Source organism: Lethenteron reissneri, chromosome 60 (assembly GCF_015708825.2).
Source record: "Lethenteron reissneri isolate LAM-NWPU_2019-01 chromosome 60, ASM1570882v1, whole genome shotgun sequence".
Classification (NCBI taxonomy): Eukaryota; Metazoa; Chordata; class Hyperoartia; order Petromyzontiformes; family Petromyzontidae; genus Lethenteron; species Lethenteron reissneri.
Window position 1 is genome coordinate 9,597,750 of NC_083838.1, and position 9,738 is coordinate 9,607,487.

The following is a 9,738-nucleotide window of genomic DNA, read 5'->3' on the forward strand; positions in this document are numbered from 1 at the left end:
AGTGTGTGAGTCTGTGTGAGTGAGTGAGTCTGTGAGTGAGTGAGTCTGTGTGAGTGTGTGAGTCTGTGTGAGTGAGTGAGTCTGTGTGAGTGTGTGAGTCTGTGTGAGTGAGTGAGTCTGTGTGAGTGTGTGAGTCTGTGTGAGTGAGTCTGTGTGAGTGAGTCTGTGTGAGTGTGTGAGTCTGTGTGAGTGTGTGAGTCTGTGTGAGTGTGTGAGTCTGTGTGAGTGAGTGAATCTGTGTGAGTGTGTGAGTCTGTGTGAGTGAGTGAGTCTGTGTGAGTGAGTGAGTCTGTGTGAGTATGTGAGTCTGTGTGAGTGAGTGAGTCTGTGTCAGTGAGTGAGTCTGTGTGAGTGAGTGAGTCTGTGTGAGTGAGTGAGTCTGTGCGAGTGAGTGAGTCTGTGTGAGTGTGTTAGTCTGTGTGAGTGTGAGTCTGTGTCAGTGAGTGAGTCTGTGTGAGTGTGTGAGTCTGTGTGAGTGAGTGAGTCTGTTATGAGTGTGTGAGTCTGTGTGAGTGAGTGAGTCTGTGTGAGTGTGTTAGTCTGTGTGAGTGTGAGTCTGTGTCAGTGAGTGAGTCTGTGTGAGTGAGTGAGTCTGTGTGAGTGAGTGAGTCTGTGCGAGGGAGTGAGTCTGTGTGAGTGTGTTAGTCTGTGTGAGTGTGAGTCTGTGTCAGTGAGTGAGTCTGTGTGAGTGTGTGAGTCTGTGTGAGTGAGTGAGTCTGTGTGAGTGAGTGAGTCTGTGTGAGTGTGTGTGTTGTGTATGTGCACGTGTGGATCACCACACAAATGTTGTGAAACTCCCCGTGGTCGCTAAGGTCGCCATCTCCTGGCCTATCCAGGGTCTGGAAGCGCAGCAAGCGGAGACATTTCCATCTCGAGGGGATTTAATGTTTCCCCCTCGCACGCGTTGGTTCTCTCCCCTCACATGCATACTCGCTCTTGAATGGAACTGGGCAAACATATGCCATGCAATGGGGCCCATTGCTTCAAACATCGCCCATGATATATTTTCCTCTTAAGGCAGCCGTGGTATTAACGAATGTGTTCAGTGAGTTTTATTTGTGCACCACTGCCAACGCGGTATCGACAAATTATCCCAATGTAGGACCACAGAGCTTGGGGATATTGTTGGTCGCGCCGGTTTCTGGCTGGCTGCAACACCAATGCACAACATACAGCACTAACATACAACATGTATGTTGAACTTCTATCGCACCGTACGTAGCCAACCGCGATAATCGGAGGTGCTGGCTGCTGGTGAAGAACAACAAACTAAACACAAAAAGCAGTTCTAAAGAAATGGGTTGTCAAAGACATTTAAAAGTGCAGAGCTCCAATGGCTTCCAAATATCGGAAGGAAGAGCGATGGCCGCAGAAGCGCATCTGAAAGCGGCACGCGATGAGGTGCCCGCACCCCTCCTGACCCCCCCGGGATGCACCCCAGAGCCCCCCCCCAACCCCCCTCGGACCCCCTCGGCGAAGACAGCGCAGAGTGCCGCAGCTGCCTCGCCCGCACTGTGGCACTGCAGTTGTACCACGTGGCCACACGGCGGCGGTGGAGATTACTGATCGGGCGTCCGTGTTGGTGAGCTCATTGAGACGAGCAGGGGTCCCCAACCCCCGGGCCGCTGACCAGTACCGGTCCGTGGCCTGTTAGGAACCGAGCCGCACAGCAAGAGGTGAGCGCCTCTTTCCCGCACTGCGCACTTGTCTCAGTCAGCTTCTTTGAAAAGGGGGAAAGACCCAATCATGACCCCCCCCCCCCCGTCCGTGAAAAAATTGTCTTCCATGACACCGGTCCCTGGTGCCAAAAAGGTTGGGGAGCACTGATTTAGAGGACGTCCATGTTGGTTAGGTTATTTAGAGGACGTCCATGTTGGTTAGGTTATTTAGAGGACGTCCATGTTGGTTAGGTTATTTAGAGGACGTCCTTGAATTACGTCACGCACCTAGGGGGGGGGGGGAGTCAGACATTTGTGACGATGTGTGACGAGGGGGGGGGGTTGAGAAATGTGACGTCACATCAAAATGCGTAACTTTAAATAAATATAGTCAACACGTTCTACTTAATTAAATATACTTTTAATAAATGTTTTATCCTACAACATCATAGTGCAGTGGCACATTAAATACGCACTACAATGACAATACTTTAAAGCTATTTGAAGCGTGTTTTATTTTTTGTGGGGGGATGGGGGGCAGAGCTTTGTGACGTCATATTTGAGGGGGGGGGGTCTGACTTTTCGTGACGCCGTGTGACGAGGGAGGGTGGGGTCAAAAGTCGTCCAAAATCGCGTGACGTCATTTATGGACAGCCCCTTAGGTCATTTAGCTCATGAGGTTTTGGTCTCATTGCCACCTCCACCATGAGCAGAGGCCGCGGGTAGAGGCCACGCACCGACACTCGGGGCAGTCGTCCCAACTGTTGAAGTGGCGAGCTGCCGGCTTGGACAGGAAGGCCATTGTCCGAAGCGTCGCCTGTATGTGTTCTTCTTTAAAGGCCGCCGGGTTATTAACGAATGTGTTGATTTTGTTTAATTCGGGATTGTGTTCGTGCGCCACTGCCATCGCAGCCAGAGATTCACCCAGGAGAGGGTGCCGTGTATCCGTGCACTCCAGTGACATCCGCAGGGCCAGGCTCGAGCCAGTGCGTGACAGAGTTATTTGCTGAACTTGATCCATGTCTATCAGAGTGGGTCCCTGCCAAGAGGACCTGGCAATTCATCAGTGTTGGTTCAAGCAAGCCTGACTGCTGATTAGTCACCAAGTGTCCAATCCTCACCAGGATGCTGCTTGTGTTGAATCAATGATGCTGCTGAGATCTACTCTCAGAAGGCTGACGGGATGAGTAGAACCACTCGCATTGTTTTTGTGGAGATACGGCTATGAGGAGGCAGTTATTGAGAGATGTCAACTACCTCGCCTGGTATACAGGGAGACGTGGGTTCGATTCCGACCCCGACACCTGTATATTTGGAGTTTGCGTGTTTTCTCCGTGGTCGCGTAGATTCTTCTACGGCTCCTCTGGTTTTCCCCTCCACATTGAGAAACATACGTTTCTAGTATTTGACATTTTCAGATGATGAGCCACTTCATTGAGATATTATTTGTGACCAGGTAGCTTCTGAAAAAGAGCTATTGGACCAGTGGGCCTTACCTGGTAAATAAAAAGTTTAGTTCGGGCCACCTCCCGCACCACGCTTGTGAGCACAGGGACACCGCGTGCTCACCTCCAGACCGCATCACCAGCTTATACCTCGAGCTCACACCTTGAGCTCACGCCTTGAGCTCGAACTTTCAGTTCACACCTCCGGCTCATCACCTTCTGCTGAGCTCCACCAAGCACGCTCGGCTCAGGTTCTTTAATCACGAATACAGCAGCCGCGTTGTACAGACTCCACCAATATTCAGGGACATCTCCACCGCCACTCAGGGACATCACCACTGCTCAAGGACATCTCCACCACTCACAGCAGGGGCAACGGACACCACCGTTGACATTTCACAGATGTGATTGAGATGGTCAGCTGTGATTTCAGGTGCATTTTGATGACTCCATGAGAACCGTTCTTGATCTGCTGAAGTAGCAGCGATAATCCTCGTGCCACTTTTTTATTTCGTCCCAGAGCACCCTGCACCGACCGGGTCGTGACAGTGACAGCAGCAGTAGCGACATCGTGGCGCGTCACTGACACGGCTAAACACACATGAGCGGAGATGTAGTGGCGGCTGCAGGCAAAGCGCATCCCTCACATGAACAATAAATCAAGCTACACTCTAGCCCACAGATATGTCAAAGACAAAGATCCCCCGTAAAGATTTAACAGACTGGCATGCGAGGTAGCCTCAGCTAAATGAGTACCAGGCACTAATTTGAGACTGAGTCGATCACTGGTGTTGGCCATGAGCGGAAATTTAACTCCGGTCGCCGGCTTCGTAGCGCAGCACGCTAACATGCAAAGGGTGCAGCGATGTTGTAATGTTATTTATTTTGTATTATTTCTTATTTGGGGTGGTGGTGGTGTTGGTAGGGGTCAAGGTGTTTATAGAGTTGGCGTTTGTAGGATAGGTAACATTGATAGGACTGTTGTTGGGAAGAGTGATGGTGTCGGTTGGGGTGGTCGTATTGGTAGGAGTCATTGTGTTGGTAGGATTGGTGCTGGTAGGGTTGGTGTTGGTAGGGGTAGTAGTAAGAATAATGGTGTTGGTAGGGTTGGTGTTGATAGGGTTGGCGTTGATAGGGTTGGTTTTGGTAGGAGTGGTGGTGTTCGTCGGAGTAGTTGCGTTTGGTCAGGGTAGCGGTGTTGGGAGGGGTGGTAGTGTTGGTAGGTGTGCGGATTCTAAAGGTGGTGGAGTTGGGAGGAGTGGTGGAGCAGGCATTGATCCGGGCCATGAAGAGTGGTCTCTTTGCCCTCATGATCACGAGGCGGGACTCACGCTCAGCTGGGGTGATGATGTGGGAAGGAGTGGTGGTGAGGGTAGAGGAAGTGATGTTGGTCAGGGTTGGGTTAGTAGAGGAGGTAGTGTTAGTAGGTGTGTGGTTGGTAGAGGTGGTGGAGTTGGTAGGAGTGGTGGAGCAGGCATTGATCCGGGCCATGAAGAGTGATCTCTTTTCCCTCATGATCATGAGGCTGGACACATGCTCAGCTGGGGTGATGTGGCTGGGAGTGGTAGTGAGGGTAGAGGAGGTAATGTTGATAGGCGTGGGATTGGTCGAGGTGGTGGAGTTGGTAGGAGCGGGGGAGTTGGTGGTTGAGCTGGTAGGGATAATTGAGCTTATTGTAGTGCAGCGGGCATTGGTGCGGGCCATGATCATGAGGTGACACCACTCACGCTCAGCTGGGGTAATGGTGTCGGTCCTGGTGGTGGTGAAGGTGGAGAAGATGTTGTTGGTAGGGTTTGTAGGGGTGGAAGAGGTGGTGGTGTTAGTCAGGGTAGTATTGGTAGAGGTGGTGGTATTTGAAAGTGTGATGGTGTTAGTCGAGATAGCAATGTTGGTCGGGGTGGGGTTTGTCATGGTGGTGTTGGTAGGAGTGGTGCTGTTGGTAGGAGTGCTGGTGTTGGTAGGAGTGGTGCTGTTGGTGGGTGCGCTGTTAAGTGTTGGTGAGCTATTCATCATGGAGCAGCCATCCAGCTGAGTCTTGAGGGATCTGTGAGTCCTCTTGATTTTCATGGGGTGGCGCTTGCCCCGAGCCAATTTCCACATGGATCCTCTCATGTGGCGGCTTCGATAAACTCGTCCACGTTGCGATGACTTCTGTTTAAAACTGGAAACAAAATCAGTATGAGAGGCAAGAGATTGCAGTCTCCTTCTTCCCCTGTTGGTCACATCCACTCAAATATTTTTTTTCACTTGCCATCTACCACACCACCACCATTGATTGAACACGGGTGTTGTACTTGCCTTTCAGTCGCAAATATCGGACAACTATTTGTAATCCACAGCATGAACAATGTGTGTGCTTGTAATAAATGTGTGCGACTTTGTCGAGGGTGTGAGTGTGATTTTTTATTGTTTGGTGTTGTAACGTTCTAACCTGCCTCTCCTGGACATCTGTGAAAAATAGCTTAATAGCTCATCGGATTCCTCCAGTATAAATATTCTGATTCTGATTTGTGTCATATATGCATGTGAGATTATGACATTTGCCTGAGTGATCTATATCCACGATGCCTCTCTGGGTGTGGTGTCTCTGTGTGTGTCTGTTGTGGTGTCCTGCTGATTCTCTATGTGACAATGAAGCCAGCACACTCTCTCTCTCTTACCAGTTGATTCTTCCGCCAGACTCTTAGGCTGGTAATGGTGATCCCCGTGCTCTCCACGTGGTAAGTGATGGCCACCGGCCCACTGTGCAGCATCTTCATCAAGGTCGTCCACCTTGAGGGAGACGGGTATTCTCCATCTTGCGGAACCGTCATCCAACAGCCTAAAGAAGAAGCTGCTTGAGGTACCATTTCGGCCAAGTTCGACCGAGCCTTTTGTTTCGGGAGGTTGGTGGTGTGGACGGCCATCGCTGGCATGGCAGGAGGTCGCGGACGCCACTGTTGAAAACATTGCACAAGTATTTGTAATGTACAGCACGACAACAAGTATCTTTCCCTCTCTTTAGTTCAGCCTTGACTAACAGCTGGATTCTCGGCAATAAACAAAAGTCATTGGTCACGTGCCATGGCCCTGCGTAGTTTGATCCTCTGGTTTTTCCCTCCACATTTAGAAACATTTATTTCGATAATTTTGATTATTTTGCTGCTATGAATGTCCAAATGATGTCACTTTGTTGATCTATCATTTGTGACCAGGTTCCGTCTGAAAAATAAGTTAGTACCTCAGTGGGCTTTATATGATGGGGGTGGTTTAGTTTTATTTGTTTGTTTTTGGGTGATTTGTTAACCTTTCATGTACTTTGCACTATTATCATGTTTTTGTAGTATTTGTTATTGTAATGTTCTTACCAGCCCCGACTGGACATCTGTGAAAAAGAGCTTCATAGCTCATCGGATTCCTCAACCATAAATAAATAGTATTATTCTGACTCTACTGGCTGGGGAAATAGTTCTGTCCGCACCAGGGCAACTCACCAACGCCGCACAAGGACAGCTGAGTCCACATGTCCCAAATGCCACACTGCCAGTAACAAAAAACACCCTTAAAGTTGCAGTGGATAATATTTAAGCATAATTAATTGAGCAAGGTGTTTGCGACTTTGTCTAGGATGTGTGTGTGGATGTCATATATACTTGTGTGTGTGGTGTATGTGTAGGGGTGTTACGGGAGGGTGAACAAACACACGAGGGGTGGTTATGCCCGCACGCGGAAGGATGCTTATATTCACGTCCGCATCGGTTAGCCCTGGGGGGCTGTAACGGCGCTGTGATCTCCCACGGCCCCACCCCTCGTGGGGGAGTTGCTATATAAGGCGGTGAGCCGGTGGGCACGGGGTTCAGTATTCAGCCTAACTAGTGAAGAGTGAAGACCGGCTAGATAGGCCCTGGGACTCCCCTGGATCGCTGTCCTTCTAAGGACCGACCAGGGCAAGCCAGTGGCGTGGCCCTGAGAGCCCAGAGCCTATGCTCTTATAAGAGCCGGTCTGGTGGCTAAGGGTGCCGTGATCCTAGCTTGGCCAGAGCTGGATCAGCTAGCCTCCCCTAGCTCTCGAGTGGAGGACCTGGGAGTAGGCTATCCGGGCTAGAGTTAATGGGGTCTCCCTGTTAGACGGGTGAAGGGGCCGTTACCCCTTCGAGTGTTGTATACATTGGCCTGTGCTGAGTGAAACATTATAATAAATAAGTGTGCCTCCGACTACGTCGTCTACGTCTCATTGAACCTACTACATATGCGAGTGAGATTCTTATATCTACGCGAGTGATCTGTACGCGTGATACGTCTCTGCGTGTGGTGGCTCTGCGTGTGGTGTCTGTTGCGGTGCCACGCTATGGTCTGTGTAATCGTGAAGCTGGCACTCACCACTGCATTCTTCAGCCACACTCCGAGGCTGAGGAGGGCGATCCCTGCACTCGCCACCTCGTAGGCGATGGCCACCGGCCTGCTGTGCAGCATCTCCATGAAGGTCTTCCACCCTAAGGGAGCTGGGTCGTCGTCTTCTCCTCCTCCTCCTTGGGGAACCTCCACGCCATGGCTGGGAGAGGAAGCGACTCGAGGCTCCCTCTTGGCTTCGTGATCTGCGAGCCGGTCGCTGATGTGGACAGCCACGGTCGCTTTGGCGAGAGGTAGAGGCTGCCCGGCCTGTGGCGGTTGGACCTCCCAGGCTCCCCCCAGGTTAACCAGCCAGTTCGGGGAGAAATTCTCCTCCGTGAGCCCAGACGTGAGGAACGCGTAGCTCGTCACGAGCAGCGCCACGAGGGTGCGTGAGGTACTGTGCAGCCCATGAGCCTCCATGGTGACTGCTCCGGGAGAGGCTCCAGGAGGCTTCGTGCAGAGAGGCGCTCCTCAGCACGCAGCTCGCAGCGTGGCTCCAACGGCACACTGGGCGGAAGCGGATATGACGTCACGGCCCGAGGACGGATGTATGTTGTGTCTCATCTGTGTGTCTGTATGTCTGTGTGTGTGTGTGCGGTACCGATCCAGCTCCTGACAAAGGAGTGGCAGCCTCTCCTCCGCAGTGAGCGTTCGAACATTCCACGTGACCATCCATAGTGGCTTTCGTTGTTTCTGGAGGAGCCCCGAGGGTGAAGATTTAATCTCCTGGCTCCGCCAATTGGGGTTTGGCCAGGAGATGTTATAGACGCCTGTCCCCCTGGGGCCTCCGGCACAAGCTTATTAGTTACATATTTATGTTTAATTCGTAGTTTCGTGGTAATAAATTGAAGGTGGAGGGGTTACCAGCCCATCGCACCCGTCCAGAGCCCCCGTTTAGCCACTGTGGTGGTCACAGATGCCATGAGGGGAGAGGCCAATGGGCATTGGCTCTCCCCCCACAGCACTGTCCACGACAGTGTTGCCCATCCGGCACCGCGAGGAGGTAGGGGGTTGTTTTGCCGGACAGTGATGGGGCAGTAGTGGAGAGAGTGGAGAGTTTCCCACACCTGGGCAGTATGCTTATGACCGGCTCCAGTGTAACAGCAGAGGTCTCACTCCGAATCAGTCAAGTGGCAATATCTTTTCATCGGTTGCGTAACGCTGTGTGGAAGCTGCCTGGTCTGTCGCTCCGCACGAAGCTTCAGGTTTTCTCGGCCACAGTCATTCCCTCCCTTCTCTACGCTTGCGAAACGTGGACCACCCTAATGGAGCATCTTTGCCGGTTGGAAACATTTAGGCTGGCCTGCCTACGATCCATCCTGGGTTTAACCAGGCTGGATTGTGTGAGGAGCTCACAAATCCTTGAAAGATCTGGGCAAAGTCCCATCGGTGAGCTCCTCCGGCAGGCAAGGCTGCGTTGGCTGGGTCATGTAGCCCGCATGCCCAGCCACCGCATGCCTAAACAGCTTTTGTTTGGCCGGATTGAGGGGGCTAAACGGGCACAGCACGGGCTAGAGAAGAGATGGAGTGATGTGGTACAGGAGGACGTGGAGCTGAGTGGACTTGTCGATGACTGCACTGTAAAAACCGAGACTGGGGTTAATTAATGTTTAGTAAATATATAGGAGTAGCCTATACATAAAAATAATGACTATGTGTAGTTTAGAATCACATTGAGCTGAATTCAACACATTTCTATTAGTTATTAATTGTATTTTACTCAGTTTTGTTCAAATAAAATCAGCCATCAATAACTGAGTAGAATTTAATTGTATTTTATCAGGAAAGTCAAAAATGCCAAAAATTGATTAATTTTACTAACCGGGAGGTTTTTGAATTTGATAACGTTACACTCCCGCCCAAACTCGAGGCATTTTTTCGCGCCACGTGCACGTCAACCATCTTCTTCAACAGACACGTTTCAGGGACCGCCGTTCTCCCAAAGGTAAGACATGTTTTATTATTTTAGCGAACAATTTTTTAACAAAGGTGTGGTACCAGTTGAACATTGTTTTATGTTACTGCATGTTACCAGCATGCCAATTTAACTGGCTGTAACGTATATCAGAATTAACTAGCACAACGTTAGGCCTTTGGAAGTCAGTCTGATTCGACTAAAAGCACGAGACTATAATTTTTGTTCCGCACACGGAAAAAGTAACATGCGTGATTAAAACTAGACTATATTCATTCGGATCACAGCGTGTACCGAACCAAAAGTCCCGTACCTGCCGTTACACCTCCAGTATATTTTATCTTGGTGT

The 9,738-nt window shown here is 50.6% G+C and overlaps 1 protein-coding gene across 2 annotated transcripts; it reads right to left on the reverse strand.

The window, feature by feature from the left end:
• Nucleotides 1-3,781: 3,781 nt before the first annotated feature.
• Nucleotides 3,782-8,230, reverse strand: LOC133357817 (uncharacterized). Of its 2 annotated transcripts, none has more exons than XM_061575957.1 (3): nucleotides 7,463-8,230; nucleotides 5,764-6,039; nucleotides 3,782-5,264 (listed from the first exon to the last, which is right to left on the reverse strand). In XM_061575957.1, the coding sequence occupies exon 3, from the start codon at nucleotides 5,213-5,215 to the stop codon at nucleotides 4,001-4,003; it is 1,215 nt and encodes a 404-aa protein (XP_061431941.1). In that variant the 5' UTR covers nucleotides 5,216-5,264; nucleotides 5,764-6,039; nucleotides 7,463-8,230; the 3' UTR covers nucleotides 3,782-4,000. Both variants share the same exon structure in this region, with proteins under 2 accessions (XP_061431941.1, XP_061431942.1).
• Nucleotides 8,231-9,738: the final 1,508 nt, after the last annotated feature.

Bases quoted from the DNA above. Each gene is read 5' to 3' on its own strand.
- LOC133357817 (XM_061575957.1), bottom strand. From the start codon at position 5,215: ATGAGAGGATCCATGTGGAAATTGGCTCGGGGCAAGCGCCACCCCATG.